This window comes from Sinohyriopsis cumingii, chromosome 6 (assembly GCF_028554795.1).
Source record: "Sinohyriopsis cumingii isolate HCF-2022 chromosome 6, ASM2855479v2, whole genome shotgun sequence".
In the NCBI taxonomy this organism is placed as follows: Eukaryota; Metazoa; Mollusca; class Bivalvia; order Unionida; family Unionidae; genus Sinohyriopsis; species Sinohyriopsis cumingii.
In genome coordinates, this window is record NC_142966.1 from 35,571,837 (window position 1) to 35,592,202 (window position 20,366).

The following is a 20,366-nucleotide window of genomic DNA, read 5'->3' on the forward strand; positions in this document are numbered from 1 at the left end:
AGAATATCTTTCAAATTCCCCTCGAAGTCCACGTACATTTACTCTTGCAGCAAAAATTAGACTATTTAAATTTGTTCGATGTGGCGATATCAAAACTAGGAAATTTAGTGTGGAAAACACGCCCCTTATTTAGCGTCACCAATCAGGATTAAATATATTTGCCGCCTTTTATAACTAGGCGCCAAATCTGGGGTCAGTTTGAACTGTACTCTTAGAATGACCTTCTGGACAAAGTCAAGTTTTTACAGTTCCACTATGAAATCGAAGTTTAACCGTGTCCCTAATAGTCCGTCTGGCTGCTATATAAGCAAAAGTAAAATTAGGCTCACTACCGTCCCCGACCAGATATTTAGAAATTCTTGCAATATAGCTATTTAATAAGCGCCTGTCTCCATAAATCTAACTAATTGTTCTCTGGTGTCAGACTACTGTGTTCTTCATAGATCGACATAAATTTTCCATCTCAAAGTATGAATTCTGTTAATCAAACAAAATCAAAATATCTATATAAACGGAAATGAATGTGCCTTTTGTCGGATATATGCATTCTCCGCAGCAAAAGCTGACCTGTATTTTTTTAATATTCAAAGGAAAAAGTAAATACCGTCAAGTGGAAAATAGTAGAATGCATGTTACTGAAATGAAAAACATCCATCTATAAGAGCTAAACTGCAGTTAAAGTATTGATTGAAACGTAAATTCGTTTATATTTTATTTATTTATCTATTTAAGTTTAAGTTAAACGGTTAAACAAGTGATAAGTCCTTATCTCTCAATTAATATCATATCAGATGAATATATATATATATATATATATATATATATATATATATATATATATATATATATATATATATATATAATACTCGTACTTCACAAGTCTAACGCAGTTACTTCTTTGAACAAAAACGCCCATCTTTATCGTTTACCGGATTGAATGTGACACACATTTCCTGAAATCGCATTACAAAAGTGAAATGAGAATGAGTCATTTTAAACTCAGTATACGGAAATGGCTTTTGACATGAGAGCTATTTATATCTGATAACTATCGATCGGTCCTCCACACCGAACAAACCGTCGGCTCAGGAAGACAACAAGGAATGATCCCTGCAACTGCACTCGCCATATGCACGCCCTCGTAAGAATAGCAAATCTTTGTATCAAGCTTTATGAACGCCTTAATTCGTTTGTACTCGCTCGAAATTTAAAATGAGTTTTCTGTCCTGCATAGGAAAGAAATCAGGACAAAAGAAATCGAAAAAGAGTGCGCCTATTGTGAAGGACACCAAAGAAGAAGAAAACAGAAATGTAAGTATAATGCTGATTGTTTGCGATATACAGTTATGTTGCTGTTTTGTGTCGCAGATCGATAATATTGCGGTGCTTTGTAGATTATTGATTGATGCTTTGCAGAATCGCCTTGCTTTTACTCTGTTAATGACGGACGCGTTTTTTTTTTCTTTTTTTTTCTGTCCAATGATTACATTTGTTTCCTGCCTATATTGTGCAAAATAAAGGACAAGTAAGACGATAATATTGCCTTCCATTGTCCATTTGTATATGATCTAAATTTGTCGTCCATTGTTCCTACTAGTATGCTATGCATATCGACAGTAACTGTTGAAAAGAATCAGTACACTAGTCACATCGCAATGTTAAAGAATAAACGGAACAATAAAGTCTTACAGTTATGCCTGCGCTTTCATCTATTTTAGTATTGCATCTATGTATTTAGAATAGTATAGTACCCATGTATCTGTGTGACGTGTCGCAGAAATTTGATTTGTGATGATCTTATAGAAAAATGAAAATGTTACAAATCAGACGTGTTTCATAATGAAAAAAATACACAACTGGAAATTGCAGAGTGGTTTAAGTACTGAAAAACTCCCCCAAGGGACGCATGTTAAGTACTTTGAGGGGGGTGGGGTAGAGAGAGAGAGAATTATGACCAATCCTGATCTCTTGCAATGAAAACAAGACTTTCCTTACATCACGCACGTGCCTGCAAGTCTACGTACCTGCCTACCTCAATATCCACATATCCACCTGCAATTATACATGCTTATGCATACATACGTATATATATATATATATATATATATATATATATATATATATATATATATATATACAATTTGGTGTGCATGTGTATAAACCAGAGAGAAAGAGAGAGAGAGAGAGAGATAGTGTACTGCTAAAATGAAAAAAATTGCAGATACATTGTGATATATTTCTACATTGCTTAAACTCTACAACGTTGTATTTCTTGTGCCAGACATTTTCTTTTCTCACATAGTTAAATTAAATATTTATTCAGTTTAAATATCCTTGCAACACGGCATTTTTTTTCCATATCGTACAAGTATGTTTGAGGTTTTTCTCAAGGGTTTCGTATTACGTACACGATATCAGGAATTAAACATTTAAAATACAATGCACTATTCAGTTTCCTTTTGTTTTCCTTTCTTGAAGAAACAATGTGACAATTACCTTTTCAATGATTCCGTTTCTTATGCAAGTTACAAGGCAGGGACAACCATGTGATGATCACGAGGAGTCACAAAACCCATTGAAACATTTTATGTACTTTCAGTTTCGTTTCCGATTTGGAATGCAAAACAACTCCAAGAAGAAAACAAAACCAGAGTTACTGATTTTACTAGTAATATGTTTATCTGGCAATACTCTGGAATATATATATGTATGTGTGTAATTGTTCTTTTACGCTTAACATTACTTGAAAAATTAACATTATCGCAACATATCATCTCTACTCTCCTCCACTACATGTTTCGTAGGCCTTTTGGCACATGCATTTCGTATGTGGTTCTACCTGTTTGTGTCATTAACACAGTCTTTTTATTAATATCTTTGTTACCGTTTTTACCATACAAAGGAAATAGTACGGTCAAAATACTTGTACTAGGCCCTTTAGCCTTCCTAGGCCATAGGCACAGGGCCCAGTGTGACTACTGGACAATACGACCTTACCAACCACCACCATCTATCGACATGTAGCTATATATATATATATATATATATATATATATATATATATATATATAACACTTCAACAGGCTTATGAATGTATCTGGGTTGTATTTAGTGAATGAATCACTGAAGAAAAGCCCAAAGGACCTTACTTTTTTATACTTGAAGTACATATGTATTACGTTCAGGCACAACGAATCATATTGTTGTTTCGTTTTCTACTATGTGACAAATACTATACACAACAGCGAATTCTTAGAATGAAAATCGACACATCGATATAGAGGTTGTGTTCCTTCATCGTGGAGTTAATAATGGAATATTATAATCGATGCTACCAACTATGAAAGGAATAGTCTTTAGGAAGCTGGCCCATTAGTGAGGAATATTGGATCAATAGACTCCGTGGTAAGCCAGAATGAGGAATTGGTGTGTATAGTCCGATCACTGAACATATTCGTGAGTACAAAGTGTCAAGACAAAGTGTCGACAAGTACGAGTAATGCATATGAATTGTAAAGGAGACATATTGTTAATTCTCCTTAATTGGATTCAAAAGACAGTATGGGCCGTCGTTGGGACTTATGGGTACCGACATTTATCTGAGCACACCTACCCACTCATTTAAACTGCCCTCACAGTTTGCATGTTTCTATTTTGTTTTTAATAATACAGTTTCCATCCTCCATTTTGGATCTATGGGGCTGACGATAAAATCGGGGTGGGGGAGGTACTGGTGGAATTAATTCTTTTCTATAGTTAAGAGCAAGAATAATTTTTCAAACTATCTGGTAGCAGCAAATTATTTTTCAAAATAATCACAGACACCTTAACCCCAACTCCACCACAACCTCCAACCCTAAGAATTAAATTGTCTTCCCTTTGAAAGTTGATACCGTCATTAAAGGTATTCACGGTGTTTCATCAGAATTGGCTCCATCTCATGTTACTGGTGCTTATAGGTTGGGAAAGAGGGTCCTTGTCAGTATAAAAAAGACTTGTGGAGTGGATTTGGAATGAACTGAAATGTGAAGGTACAAAAATTAATGTATAATAATCTGCATGACTAGCGATGACTACACACTCCTTAAGAGGTTACACGGACCTCCTTCCTGTTACCTAACAATGTTCTCTACAAATGGTAAAGAGGCAAGGAGACGGGCCTCCTAGTGAGGAGTTACTGGAGAGTGTTTGGGCTAATATAAATGGTAAAGGTGACTACTAGCTCATCCACGATGGTACATGATATGCCGGAGTTACTTTGTGTATATATCTGGAACACACACACGTCAGTATTTTCCTTGAACCTTTCCATTTACCATTGTCAAACAAATGCAATTTATTTACAGAAATCACGGCGTTGAGCGGTGCCAAAGGCAGAATAATCAATTGCAATATTTTAGTTTTTAACTGAAAAAATGTAATGAGAATATCAGTGTCGGAACTACAGCGGTCAATACATACAGTAGAGAGATCAGTGATTATTAAGTGAATTACCATCTATTTTTTAACATGGTTGACATAACAAATGAGAAAACTGTGGAACTGTCGCTTGAAAAAGCAAAGACGCGTACTTTTTATAATCTAGAGTTGATTATTTTTTGGTACAAAAATCAACAGACCCTCCAAGACAGAAAAAAATGTCTAATAATGTTAACGCATGAATAATAATATAGCAAAATGGATGCTTCATGAACAATGTGAGAAACATAGCCTATGCTTTTTTATTTAGCACAATTTTTTTTTCTCAGTACAAAATTCAGTAACGCGTGCATTCCAGAATATTAGCTTTGCATAATATCGAACTGAATAGCCTGCATTAAATAACTTGTTATTCATGTTTAAGAACGATATTCAGTGTAATTATTGTAAAGCTTGTGGAATTAGGTAGAATTGCCCCCTCCCTCAAATTTAATAAGATAATAAAAAAGTCGACATTACAGATCGACAAAATGTTGTTGTTGTTGCTTTTTTTTAAATTGTTGTTGTTGTATGGTTTAACGCAATTTTTTCAGCACACGATAGGCTATAAATGGCGGCCAGAATTAATGGTGGAGGAAGAACCCGGGAAAACCCCGGAAAGAACCACCGACCCTCGAGAAGCTACTGGCAAGCTTTCTCACATATCCACATAGGCCGAATCCGAGACTCGAACTTACGCAGACAGAGGTGAGATGGCAGTGATCCGTAACGGAGAGCGTTTTAGACCACTCGGGGCCCCGACAAAATGTTGAAAATATATACAAGACAGAAATAAATATAAAATGTTTATAAAAAATGTAGTCTTCATTTTCCTTTAATATATGTACAATTGTATATTATAGCCGTTATTACCATAGCTTGTATATCTTTGCCTATTACCATAGTTTGTATATCTTTGCCTATTACCATAGTTTGTATATCTTTTCCCTTTTCATAATACAATATAAAATATTGATTACAATTTTGTCTTCATTTATGAATCGATTTTATATCAACCTATTCTAAGCATCTTCTCCGACTCAGATTTGGCATTGTAATTGTGGAAACCATAAATGCAGGGGAAAAACTACTGACCAATATTGGCGGTCACTTAATCTTCGCATATGCCGGAGTCGATGTGATGTGATGTGATTTTGATTTTTAACGTAGCTTTAACAATTTTTCAGTCATATCGCTACAATGTCTGCAATGTGGCAGTTTATAGTGATGTCTAGCACTGGGGCATCATGCCGCAGACATGTAGCATGATGTCCCACCCAGTCACATTATCCTGACACCGGGCCGACCAGTCCTAACACTAACCTCTTAATGCTGAGCGCCAAGCGAGGCAGCTATTATTACCATTTTTGTAAGTCTTTGGTATGACTCGGCCGGGGATCGAACCATCGACCTCCCGCATTCGAGGCGGACGCTCTAACCACTAGGCCACCGGAGCGGTCCCGGAGTCGAGAATCGAATCTAGATCTGCATAATTGTAACGCAGCTGTGTCAACACAGCTCTGTTCTGTCACAAGTCTAAGATTACATTTTGAGTTGCCAAAGTTTTACATCTTTCTTTTCAAAACTGTATGAACATTGCGGTTCCAAGATCAATAAGAAGCGAAGTAAAACTCTAATCTGTAAGATACTAATCTCATTTCGTATAATTTCACATCATATTGTCAAACATATCCTCCTAACACATCTCTAATTCTGTATCGTGCACATAGATTTTGTTCTGTATCAGAGGAATTATTTATGAAAGCAAAGCTTTTACAAGGGTTCTCTTGCATTAACCATACTTGTTTTTAGAAGACCTATAAAATCATCTTTTATGCCATTAATTTAACTGAATTTAAATTGATACAGTTTTAAGGAAACATCCAAAAACACTTTTCAAAGCCCATCATGTTTCTGCGGGTAAGAGAATCCTCCATGTATAGACTGGAGGCGTGATTTGAATTACTCCATGCAGTATTATGTCCGGCTTTACCGTACTTTAAAATAGAGAACTTGTATTCGGGCTATGCGACTTTAACACCGCTATATTCGTTGTCTTCACTTTATATTCAATCCCATGATACAAAAGCAGTTGTAATGCCTATGCTATTTGGTGAAAGCAATTGGGAAAATGTTATTAGGAAGTCGAATTATATACATTGAAATTACGTATTAGTAAATAATGTCTGTGATACGTGCAGATTTAGCCTGTATTTAACAAATCAGGAGTCCGTTCAACCGTTGATTCTAAAGAGGGTTGTTCCGCTTGGATTCGTGTGCCTTGAAATCTTGGATAAATGCTTTGAGTCCATGATACATAGAGTTGGCTTGTATTCTAAACACGTGATTTCGAGTTTCGTTTGAAATAGCACTGCTTGCATTCATATAAAGTATTGTGAAATTAATTCTATAATGTAAATATTACACTTGTATTCTCAACAGTCAGTGTCTATTTCAGTTCAGCGAAAGTCCGTCATTTCCTTGTAATTATGCATACGTTTTCCGCAACTAGACTGACTGACTCAAGCTCCATGACGCATATTTTACTAATCGGTTTCTTAAAAGATGAGACTGCCCTTTACAAGAGGGAGATTGGACATGGACTCATCCGAATTAAGCCACAATCGAAGAAGTTGCTCACTATTAGTATCTGAATTGCTTATTAACAAAGTTACTGACTGACAGTTGTCAATAATTGATAGGTGAAGCTTGACACCCCTTTGATCACCTATCAATGTTAATCAGTTGTAGAGAAACATGGGCTGGAGGGCAAATTACTCTACAAAACCATGCATCACAAGACATTTGTCACTTGTATTTTAATAAAGGTCAAAAATAAAAACTCCTGCGGAACCCATCATAATTTATGAGTAGCAGATTCCTTCTATCATTTTATATTGCCACTGACTCTCTCTCTCTCTTTCTCGCTCTCTCTCTCTCTTTGAAAGAAGCACAAATAAACACATATCTAACGATAATTTACGGTAATTGTGACACCACATAAAAAAAGACACCACACAACCCAAATATGGCATTTGATATACGGCAGCAGATCATGGACTTTTCAATTTACATACAATCATAGGTAGAAGAAACATCGCAAATTTGATCTCCCGATGTATTATATAACATGCTTGAGTCTACATTTTTTGCAGTTCGGCATAAGCTTAACAAGATTAAATACGGTAACACGGTATTAGTTTTTGGGGGGTGAGGGTGTGTTTTTTATGTATAAAAATCCTTACGATTTCGAATTAAGCTGAGTATACGCAAATACGACTATTTCATTCACAGAATAAACACACACACACACACACACACACACGCACACACATGGCGATCGCTAAGCAGGTTAAAATTTAGTGGAGTCGCTGCGAAGGCCTATCAGTTAAACTATTAATCTTTATACTTGCAAATTTGTTCATGTGAATGATAACGGGTCGGCAATATGAAATGTTCACCCTTTGTAGTACAAGTCGGATATCGGCGCAGCAGATGGTTGGAAATCAATAAGTTATAGTGTGGGGACCATTCCTTGTACGAAATCTGCAGTATTGTAGTTGAAACGTGCGAAAAATACGGTTGACACAGCGATCGCAAATTGCGACATATTGAAGATAAAAATAAAATATAGTTTACTCCCTATTTCGTGGTTTGGATTGATGTTTTAAATTTGGTGTTTAAGAATGATAAAAATCAGAGAAAATTGTCACACAGTGAAACAGGAAACTGAGCTGTCTGCTGGAAATTAAACAGATGAGGCTTTAACTTCTTGAAAACTAAAATAAAACCCTTTGCAAAATATGCAAGTTCAACAAAACTTTCAAACATCCGACGTATCTATACTACTAATCTCACATCATACATATATTTATGTTATACGTACAGACGCACGCACGCACGCGCACGCATGCACGCACATACATACACACACACACACACACACACACACATACATACATACATATATACATACATACATACATACATACATACATACATACGTACAATAAGTACGTAAAAAGATGTTATTAAAATATGGCTAGGTGTTCGAGATATTTTGCAATAAAATCTACAGTTAGTTATATAAAGATATTAATGGAGTTTTATCTTATATAATTGCATTTTATTCTTATCTGAATAAATTATATTCAGTTCTAATTACTATTTGGTTGCCTTTTCAGGAGCCACTTAAGAGAGAAAATAATACAGAGCAAGATGGAAAAGCAGAATTTCCCGATCACCTAAATCCGACTTGTCCCGAATCCAGTAATAATGCAAGTAGATCGTATTTGCCATATAAAATTTGCTTTTCATCCAACACGTGCATATAAGGTAGAGCTGACCCTTCTTATTAAACATTACTCCTATCCAGATCTTTCTTGACATTTATCTTTCCGACCAATCAAAAGGCTGCGTGCATACATTTAGCGACCACTCGAAAGGCTGTGTGCATACATTTAGCGACCAATCAAAATACTGCATGTATACGTTTGGAGTAGACCGCAATAGCCTAACTCGGCAATGACATTAACAGACGCCATGTTATCATCTTTCATCATGTTTCGATTTTATGTCTTCCATTAGAAAACCTATTTCGATTAAACCAGTCTCTTGTAACTCTTTCTCTCCCATAAGCACTTGTAAAATGAAACAACAGATCGTGATGAATGTAAAGCTAATCTTTCAGAAAGTATTGATTTATTAGTGTTAGTAAGTTCTTCTCTGATGCGAAGATTATCTTCACGGCCACAAATAATTTGTTTGCACCTTAAATCATTCCGTTACAGAAAATGCTGACATATGACGCTTGCATGTGAATATTCAATACACATATGAATCGCTGGCACAGGGACGCTAACCCTAACATGGCATTCCGTAAAGCCAGCCAGAATTCACGGATTAACGTTTACCCTTACGTGGTATTCCGTAAAGTTTTGGTCATACTATGTATATGTATCACGTGTTACTCCACAATGTTTTTTGTATCTTCATAATTTATATTTTTTTTAGTTTATAGTAAGACATTATACCATTTAATTTTCTTTTCTTTTAAAATCAAAATTATTGTTTGTGTAATGTAGACATTTACCCTGCGTTTCAATCCACAAAATTCGTTGTAGTTCATGTGACATGATGTTTCAGTCCTGAGGTGAAGTGATCCATTTTGTTCCGTCTGCATCACATTTACAGTATAAATCTCTCTCTCTCTCTCTCTCTCTCTCTCTCTCTCTCTCTCTCTCTCTCTCTCTCGTAGTAACATATGCATTTTTTGGTTAACCAGAATAAAGAATTGAGGTACATTTTTAACCACTCGTGTCTGCTATATACTTTTCTCCTGCAAAAGAGAGGTCTGTTTTTTTTTTTGTTTTTTTTGTGCCCATCATTATAAGGGAAATTGTTACTCTGTCATAGAATTTGCTGGTTAGAGTTCCCAAGACGCAAAGCAAATGTTTGTGTGAGATACGGTAGGCTTTCACATTACCCAAAAGTGCTTCTTAAATAGCTTCGATAAACTTTTGTCATGCATACAATATTAGTCTTAAAGCAGTTTGTAATTTATAATATTTTACAGGATGACAATGCAAAGTATGATCAAATAGACTCTACCGTTGCGTCAGCTGCAAATGATGCAAGATGTGGACTACATATGAACGGAGAGGGGCTGATGAAGCTTAAGGAAGAACTTAAGAAGCTGGAAGTGGAAAACCAAAATTTGATAACTTCTAGCAAACTCAAAGATGAGCTTTTGGGCTCTAAATCCGATGAAATTAGCCGTCTTATCAAGTCTAATTCGGACCTCAGATCAAAACTGACACAAGGTGAAGCTGAACGAGCTAGGATCGCTGTAGACAACCAAGTTCTTCAACAGAAGATCGCCACGATGGAGGACACTCAAAAGAAAACGAGCAAAGCACGACCAGAAATGTTGATTAATGATGCAGAGACAAAGATCGCCTTTACGTCATCTACTGCATGTCCAATGCGAAATACAGACAAGGTGGATGTACTGAAGCGGCTGTCTCAAACGGAAGCAAGGCTGAGTCTGTCAATGGATGAAAACAAACAACTGAGAGAAGACTTGAAAGATATGTTGGAAACTCACATAGATCTTCAGTCGAAACTTGCTGATTCAGGAACTCTAGAGGGAGAGTCGCTCTTTACCAATTATGAAAACAAGATGCTAATGTCGTCAAGAAGGACCAAGTCAGTAGGCGCTATTGAAATTCAAAGGAAAGTGTTTTGTCAGCATGCTGCAGTTCAAACTGAATTTGCTATACATGGGTCAGAAGCTATCAGTACCGTGCTTAAAACATTGGAGCTTGAGTATTCACAGTTGCAAAATGAATATGAACAGTTGCAGCACTCATTTGAGGATCTTTTGAATAGACTGCAGGATGCAGAGGAAAAACAAAAAAAATTCACACTTGAAATACAGAATGGCATCTGGTCGAAAGGATCTGAAGCTCTTGAAAGAGCAGAGGTTCAACACGAGGAGCTGAGGAAAACGATTACACGTTTGGATGGTTTGTGTCAAATGCTTCAATCGCGCATTGAAAAACTTGAAAACGACAATAAATGCATCAATTCTAGGGGTGAAATATTAAATATACAGAATAGCAAACAGAAAACCGAGCTGGACAAAGTTCAGAAGGATATGAAAAATCTTAGGGAAGAAAATGACCATTTGTTAAAAGATAACAAAAGACTTTTGGATGAGCTGAAAAACAAAACATCTTCTGACAATGATAGTCTGCGACAAGAATTTGCCGATATTAAAGATAAATATGAGGAAGCACAAAAGAGGTATCTATCTCTCTCTTTGTACATTCAGACATTCAGAGAAAATGTGTATATATGTATGTACGTATGTATGTATGTATGTAAGTATGTATGTCTGTCTGTCTGTATGTATGTATGTACTGTAAGAGGCAATATGTTATTTCGTATTTGTATTTATGTCCCCTTTTACAGCTTTACTAGACTATCGTGACTCTTTATTTGATTATGTGGAAGCGGTGGCTGAGAAAACATTTCTCGAACATATTAATTAACCAGTTGGAAGGTACATTTGTACTACTGATTGATGTTCATAGTAAATTATGGTAGGATGGATACGTTTGTAGGGATCTTAGGTTAGTTGTATATATTCGTGTTGTATTAATTATAGACTGGAGTAATTCTCCATAGAGTGGTCTTGTGGTCTGTTTTTGGTTTCGTGGCATGAAATACGGATCATCATCTAAGAATTTCGTACAGAAACATTGTATCATTGTGAGGTAAGAAGAAACATACATGTGTGAAATTTGTGTCATGTTTTTCAACAGTGGATACATATTTTGGATAATAGCTCAGTTTAGAACACACCAGATATTTGGCCTGCTGTCTTAATGTCATTTTAATTATGGAGACAACAAACACCTCCAACAAAATTCACGCAGTTTTGTTCCTAATAGACCTTTCTTACAATACATTCACGCATACATGCATGTCTGCTTACAGACATGCATGTATGCATGTATTTTTGCATGCATACATGTGACCATCCATGCATCCATCCATCGATTTTGTTCATTAATACATACATACATACATACATACATACATACATACATACATACTCAGAAACAGCGTTGAAATGCATGTACAAAAAAGAAGGTGATACTATATTGCAATAGTTTAAAGCTCGTCGTATACGCAAAGCAGTTGATCGATGAAATTGTTCAAATATAATGAATGAATTAGCACAATGTTATCAATGAATTGATAAAATATGGTGGTTTAATTCAGAACAGCTGTAGAGTTCTTTTGCTTGTATATAATATAGCCTTCTTTTGCTTTGAAAGCAAAAGCCTTCTATCACTGAGTGTTCCATGGACTCGAGGGAAATTATAATGCATGTTTATAAATGTGTGTAAATGATAACTGTATCAAGGTAATTGGTGTACAATTCCTACTAGTTCAAGGTCCAAGCCAATGGTCATGTGCACATAATATGAACGTCAGATAATAATATATTCGGTTATTCATTTTAAACACAAATAGCTTAATTTGATTAATATGTAATATGCAAATGAAGTGAAGACACACACACACAAACACAAACACACACATACAAACACACACACACACACAAACTTCTTTGATGATATAAGCTGACATTCATATTCATCGCTTCTTATTTGTATGAAGTGGTTCAGGAGACAAAGCAATGAAAGCATATAGCTTTTATGGTTGTTTTGAAATTAGCGGTTTTAATTATAAGAAAAAGCTCTTCCATATAGAATTACTTGTTCAATATCTGATATATAGGAATCACGAACTTACAAATTATTCAAGGACGCGATTTGCATAATGCGTGTGCACTTGTTTAATTTGCAATTTTTTACTGTGGCACAGATGAATGACGACACAAGTCAGCAAGTGACGGTACACACTTTAACCGTTAGTTTGATATGTATATAAAGTCTCACAGGAATATGTTAAAAAGGTGCGATTTTTACTCCAGAAACCAAGATTTGTAAGTTGAATAGATGGACGACTGAACAAAATGCTGAGGAGAAGTTTAAAGATGAGAGAAATAATGATTTGAATATTATTGTAGGTTTAATCCATAAACATATTGTGACGGATGGTTGAACATACTGATGGATAAAACATACAATATTGAAAATGAGGAGATCCTACTTGCAACAAGACCACTCAACTCATATGACTATAACGCTTTATATGGATACAATCCACTGTTTTGGAGTCCTCTCGATGATACGAAAGTGTGACGATTGAAAGGATGAGCAGACAAATGGACGGAGATGCTTAAACTATTATACCTGGACAATTGTGAATGGCGAAGACGTATATATTCCTATATACACAATCAAATTTCATAGATTTATCTAAAATGGTGTTGTAGTTTTGCCCAAGAAGTTGAAGAGTATCGAACAGTAAATTGCATAGCTATATTAGGACAGAATTGTTTAGTAAAAGTAATAAGACTGAAATTTTCTCTAAATTTTATTAAAAGTAATTTTTTCTATCAAAGTATATTAAGATTAAATCCATTTATTTCGGTATTACAATTATATACTATTTAATAAAGATTCTGCCCTTATGAGCAAAAGGCAATACTCTTTATACATTTTCATTGTATCATAAGTCAGCAACAAAAAAAATCAACAAAAAAAATCGGTAAGTTGTGAGATAGACGAATTAGACAAATGCCAAGGATTCCTTCTTAAAGGATAAATGAGCTGATCTGGCGAAATTGTCTACCAAATAACGTACATAGACCAAGACGATAGTCTGTAAGGAAAGATGGAGCCTCACTTTGAGATTCTGACGACACACAAGAACTAGAACTCACTCAATATTTGGCCATGTCCTAAGAAGCTGGTATAAAAAGCGTCAATCCGCGGACAACCCAGTTCACTCGTCAGAAACTCAAAGAGGCTTGTGTCGTTACTGGTAAGATTATCGTCTATGTACAATTTTTGATATAGTATAAGGATTTTTAGTGTTAAGATGTTCATCTAACATCAGTACGTTGCAACATTAGATTATTTTAATATTTCTTTATTATTCTTTAATATAACGTATTGAAAAGTTTAATTGTTTGAAGAAGTTATATTTACGTGTAATTATATTATTGATATAGTAAAAAGCAACGTTCTCTACCAACTTCATACTAAGTAATAGTTACTTTAGAAATAAAATGCTCTTTAAATAATAGAGTTTAATATGTTGACATTTTAGATTAAATTCAGCAAAATATATTTCTTCTAAACGATTACGGTATTAGTCTGAAATATTGAAATTTAGATTCTTTAGCAATCGTGAATTTATTCGATATTTAATTATCTGTATTATATTCTAAAAGGCAGAGACTATACAAATGTATGATGTTGGTAAGTGAAGGAATATCGTAGTTATATATGTATCTCTTATATCTGTAATTTAAGTTTATGCAGATTGATACTGGAATGTAATTTTATATGTTGAGCATTTCAATAAAGAGTTCACTCTTCAGAAACTCAAAGAGGCTTGTGTCGTTACAGATGTCGTACCCTCGCATCGTGATATTCCCCAGATGTAGCAATTTCTTCGTTGTCAAAGTGACATCTCTTTCAGGAGAGCTTGCATTTCTTCTCTCTCTCTCTCTCTCTCTCTCTCTGGTCATGGACATAGCTTGACTAAGAGTTTATGAGACGAACAGTCTCGTAAAAGCTGCACAACTATATCATCTATATACTACGTTTCATCGAGACATCATGCACTGTGTTAGAGATATGCCTCCGGAATACAGACTGAACTCATTTCTGTATCCTAAACAATTGGTAACAATAATACTGTCAACATAGTAAGGTTACGTTAGTCATTGATTGACGATTACATCATTGTATCTGAATATTCGAATCGGAATGAAGGAAGCCCTGCATTTGATCTCAGATGGCTATCTATACACATGTATGTATGTGCCAGACTTGTTTAAACTTAAATATGCATCCAGTCTTAATGTTTCTTTACTATTGCAGATTAAGCATTATAGCGGCTGAGAGCCTATCTAGGGGAGGTTGCCGTATACAGAATATTGATGACAAAAATTCACCTATCAAGTTAGCAGAGGAATTTCGATGTGATCTCTATGGAAACGACTGGTGCGATGCCTATCTTATGCTAACGGCGAAACTTGGCAAAGATGAGCGAAAAGCGACCCAGATACTACTGGATCTATGCACTGTAAGTGATGATGGAGATACATTTTTATGTTAAAGTACGATATGCGTAATGACCGTACGGTTTATACTTAGTTACAGAAAAATACGAAGGAACCACGTTTAATGAAATTTAACACATAATTTTTTTCGCTTGAATGTAAAGTGAAATTTAAAAGGAACTTAAGTACTGTGAAGTAAATCCAAAATAATATTAAACGTTATAGCACAGTTCCAAACGTTTGACGTGTTCCGAATGAGTTCAGGTCATGAATAGGTCACTGTGCCTACATTCTTGATGCACCACAATGATATAATCCAGAATATCTTTGAATATATTCATAATAATACCAAAATAGTGTTTTAGTCCAAAGGTCAACAAGCACCTTGTTATTCCAATGAATAATTTAAATTAAAAAATCCTCTCAGATGGTTACTGAACACAACTAAAAGACTGATCCCACTAGAAGGATGTTAAAATGGAAATGACTAATTTTGATTTAAACAACCTGTTATATATATCCCCGCTTGACCTACGTCCCAATAACCTTCATGAAAAAAACTCCATTTTCGTAATGGAGGATTACCCCAACCTTTAAACAAAATCAGGTCTGTTTGCTTAAATTTACGCGAATTAATCGGAAAATGATCACAATTATCAGGTAGAACATGCTTTTGTCATGAACTCAAATCCAAGTAAAGACGTTGCTTACAAGTCGTCATTATCTTAATATATAATCTACATTCACTGAAAACAATTAGCTATGTAATATGTTTCAATCTACAGTCAAGGACTAATGTTTAACGCACACTACATATATGCATAATGCTTTCCTTTAAAGTAACATCATACGCTTTACAATATAAAAAGATAGAATAAAGATGAATATATATTAGGCTTTAATACAGCATTATAATCAAGGTTATTCCTTTATAACCTCTCATACAGGAGGCCTACCTTTTCGTCAAGAGATGTGCTCGCTACCAACTGGATACAGTGTACAATGCTCTACTAAACCCAAGCGGAAATAATTTTCGCAGTGGTCAGCGGAATTCCAAGGTTGGTAATCTTTAGTAAAATTCTGGAATTATTAAAAGCCTTCTCTTTATATCTGTGTATATGTGTAAGATTTTGTCATCATGGAAATAATTTTAAAGAATTAAATATCGAGCTCTTTGAGAAAACCGCATTATTTTATCCAATCATAATCGGTATGCTGAAACTTGCCCTGCTTTGCTGCATGTCACGCATGCCTACGTTAAAACAAAGCAGACGCACCAATATCGTCAGTAAAATTTGGATCTTGCCTGATTGGTGCAGACACAGCTCTGTAATACCTATCTTTATTCCATTCATATGTCAATGACAAGCAGTACGTGTTACTAGATGATGTACATTGCCTTCTCATGCAGGTTATTTTGAATAGTTTTCGTTGAAAATCGCTAAATAAAATGTATTTAGTCACGTAATCATTTTGTAGTTTAGGTTGAAAATCGCTAAAACAATTTAATTAGTTATCTAATTATTAATTATTCGTTGTACTACCATCGTTTCTGAGGAAGTGTAACAGCGGCTGCTCTTTTTCAAATGTAATACTGAAAGCCTGTCTGCATGTGAGTGTGTGTGTGTGTGTGTGTGTGTGAGAGAGAGAGAGAGAGAGAGAGAGAGAAAGAGAGAGAAAGAGAGGCAAGATTTTCAAAGCCAGCAATTGATTATAATAAGTGGCACAACATATGCCTATATTTAAAACAACGGTTAAATCTGCATGTATATACATAGATTAATACTGCTAAGGGATCGCTACACGGGGTGATATTGTAATCTCGTTAATGTGATTTCGACTTTATGTACATGAGGATACCTACGGAATCACGAGGAATGGTGCTTTGAAAGCCACATACTTAAAGTGGCTTCGTTTATAAATATGGAGTTTGGTAAAAAGTGCGAAAACGTCTTGTCTGAAATAAAGCATCTAGATTATAATTCTGAGTCGAAGAATTTCTTGTGTTTGGAAAATTATCAGTAGAAATGATGTTTAAAATGATTTGATACTAAGATACTACCTTTTCTATGGCACTGAAAGTTCGGCATTTAGTCATACATTTGTATTGATGGAGGACATAAAAATTACTGAAAATATGTATTGAAACTTAAAAATCTATTACACAACAATTTGCTATTCGGTGAAGTAGGGTGAAAGTCTGAAATCAGCATCCATTGTGAAAGCAATACATTACTCACTGCAAATATTCAAATTTTCTAACAATAGACTTCCCATATTTGCTTTAATATGGATTGAAAATGGTAGCAAGCAACAGGATGCAAGTTATATGCTCAGTCAAAATCATGCCTATTTCTCATGGTCTGTGGACATGCTTGGAATGACCAAAGTGTACAAAATGAGCTAATGTTGAAGGCAGTTATCTCTGAACGGTAGAATGAATACGCGTAGAAGCAATCATACTCCAAGGGTATGTCCGTTTACTACAAGTGATATCGAACGGATGTTTAATGTACGTCTTTTATTAACAGTTTTTCTTCTTTGTTTCCAAGTGTAGAGCTTCTGACTCGCTTAGTAAACTGTATTTACTTACATATCTCTATGTAAACCCTTCAAAGGATACGTTTCTATTGCACTGCAAATCAGATACAAAGGTACATTGAACTCGATATGTAAAATTTGTTAAATATGCCCTTAAGCATAGACAGATACTCCTTGATTCGTGTAGTGTATGCAAATGACGAATACTAATGATGTAACTCAGTGATTGTTTATGTGTGTTTCTTTTTTCATCTCTTTCACATATTTATTACTTTTTGTTTCTTTGCCCTACAAAATAGAATCAATGTAAATTTTATTCCACGATCTTAAAAATCGAAAGTAAGCCCCACGAACATTGAAATGTAAACTGATGAATAATAATTATAAAATTCGTTATGTATTTATGTAAATTATCTTTACACCAATCACGGGCTTATTATTTGTTAATCTTCCACGTATTATTCAATTTGGGCCCATGGCGCACATTGATTCCATAAAGACTTATTTTTCTTCTGTTAAAAAAAAATGTCTATAAATTTAAAATTTATAGGTCTCTTTACGGGGCATAAGAAAAATTTAACATAGTACTGGTTCTCTGACGGGAATTGAAAGTAGAGAGGATGCAATGGCCTCTTACTGGAATCTAACATGATGGGTCTTTATGGCCTCTTATACAAAATGTAATGCAGAAACATCTTTAAGTTTATATTTATGGGTCTATATTGTGACAAGCGTCCAATAGTTTAACTTTACTGGCCTGCTTGGGAAGACGTTAATGTTAAATATGTTAAATTGGATTTTCTGAGTACAATATTGGAATGTAATGATAAAAATACACCTACTAGTATGTCTTTAGCAAAGTTAAAAAAATATACCCGCCTTTGCCCGATCTCCATCCCCAACTTCATGCAATTCGCTTTAAAGAGAACTAACACACACATGCCACCTTGATATTCTCTATAAGTTTACACAGAAAGTGTAGGAATACACCTTTGCAGAGTAGCATGCTTATATACAATCATGCATACTTTTAAACAAAACTTCCCACCAAAACCACACCCCATGAAGGTGAGAAGAGGAAACACGTACTGAGGCACAGTCATTCTCTGACATTAAAATCCAAACCATACATATACCCACTGTTATTAATTACGTATTGAGCCACCAGATTTAAATTTTCACATGTATCAGCTACCCGTTGTCACTTGATAAACGTATTAGCGGTATGTTTTGTTACAAAAATATCTAGCGTCAAGCTGACCTCGGTTCATCTAATGTTTCATTAGATTTAAGACGATGGGTGAAAATACTGCTGTTAAGACCAGGGCTACATTTTTGTTACATTGCCACACTAAGGAATTTGGAGTTGAAGCTAAGATGAAGTGTATATTGTGATTTTGTTCTGTTTGTGTTTCCCCACAATGGCTTTGTGCGATCCGAAAGCAGCGTTACTTGGAATTTCTTGTAGGTTTATAACGCCTTTTCCATTTCTATTTTTTGTTTTATTGTTTCAAAACGGCAGACCTCAATATGAGTTCTGTTTTTGTTTTGTTGTTTAAAAACGGCAGTCCTCACTATGACTTCATGTCATGACACATCGACATAATTTTGTGACAAATAAATTGATTGAAATGAAAAGAGAGACAAAAAACTTGAGTTCGAGTGCATATGCATCCCCCATCAATCTCTAAAATGCTCAACTTGAAATGACATAGGAATATTTATTAACATACGACATATGCTAGTTGAGATGACCAGGTCAAGTATAAATATTTAAGTTCTCAATATGTATCAGCTTTACAAGCTGGCCAACTTTCAGCCGGTATATATGTATGCAGGTAGGTAGGTTGGTAGGTAGGTAGGTAGGAAGCTATGCATAAATGAATGTGTGTAAGTATAAAAGATCAGAAAGCAGTAGGGATGCACGCATATAGGTAGGTAAGTAAGTAGGTATGGCGTTAGTACATAGATGTCTCCCATAAAGAGAGATTTTGCCTATCAATCGTGACGTGGTAATCAGAGGCCGGACGTGTGTGTCAGAGAGAGAGAGAGAGAGAGAGAGAGAGAGGTGGGCAGGGACAACAAGTATATCTGCCTAACAGTAACTTAGACGTGGATAAAGGATTAAAACTGTTATAAGCAGGCCGAATCGAGGAGAGGAGAGTGTAACAAGATAAGTGGGTGGGATTTCGGATTTAAAACAGAACACTTTTGATGGTGATACAAATACGATGTTTAATGACGAATGACTTGAATTAGAAAAGAATTATGATTAATACATGCATATAATATCCAGATATTGGATCAATTAACATAATCCGCATGAACTAAATAATGAAAATAAAAATAAATGACTTTACACAGTACAAGGACTAAGGGTGAATGATTCACAATGATTTCACAACGAAATAATGGAGTGTTTTATTTAAATAGTAAACCTGTGGTGTTTTAAATATCACTCACTTAAATAGTGAAAATGATTAAAACAAAGGGACAAATGTACAAAATATCTTTACAGTCTCAAAAACACTGGGTACTCCACACCCCAAAGATTAGCCCACGGCTAAAAGATTACATGTATGGGGTTACATATTCCGTCACCAGCACACTTGGCTACCAGTCACACTGGTCATTGAACCAGTCAGTATTCCAG

General features: G+C 35.1%; 1 protein-coding gene across 3 annotated transcripts in view; it reads left to right on the forward strand.

Moving 5' to 3' along the window:
* The first annotated feature begins 1,082 nt into the window (after positions 1-1,082).
* LOC149796711 (uncharacterized) overlaps positions 1,083-20,366 on the forward strand; it is a 71,484-nt gene continuing 52,200 nt past the window's right edge. Inside the window, exons 1-5 of one of the 3 annotated variants that reach the window (XM_089961341.1) lie at positions 1,083-1,311; positions 8,643-8,735; positions 10,034-11,265; positions 14,991-15,195; positions 16,120-16,230. In XM_089961341.1, the coding sequence (XP_089817467.1) occupies positions 1,213-1,311; positions 8,643-8,735; positions 10,034-11,265; positions 14,991-15,195; positions 16,120-16,230 (1,740 nt within the window). In that variant the 5' untranslated portion in view covers positions 1,083-1,212. Of the gene's footprint in view, positions 1,312-3,243; positions 3,406-8,642; positions 8,736-10,033; positions 11,266-14,990; positions 15,196-16,119; positions 16,231-20,366 lie in introns of those variants that run through there. The other 2 variants (XM_089961343.1, XM_089961342.1) reach the window with 2 other exon arrangements.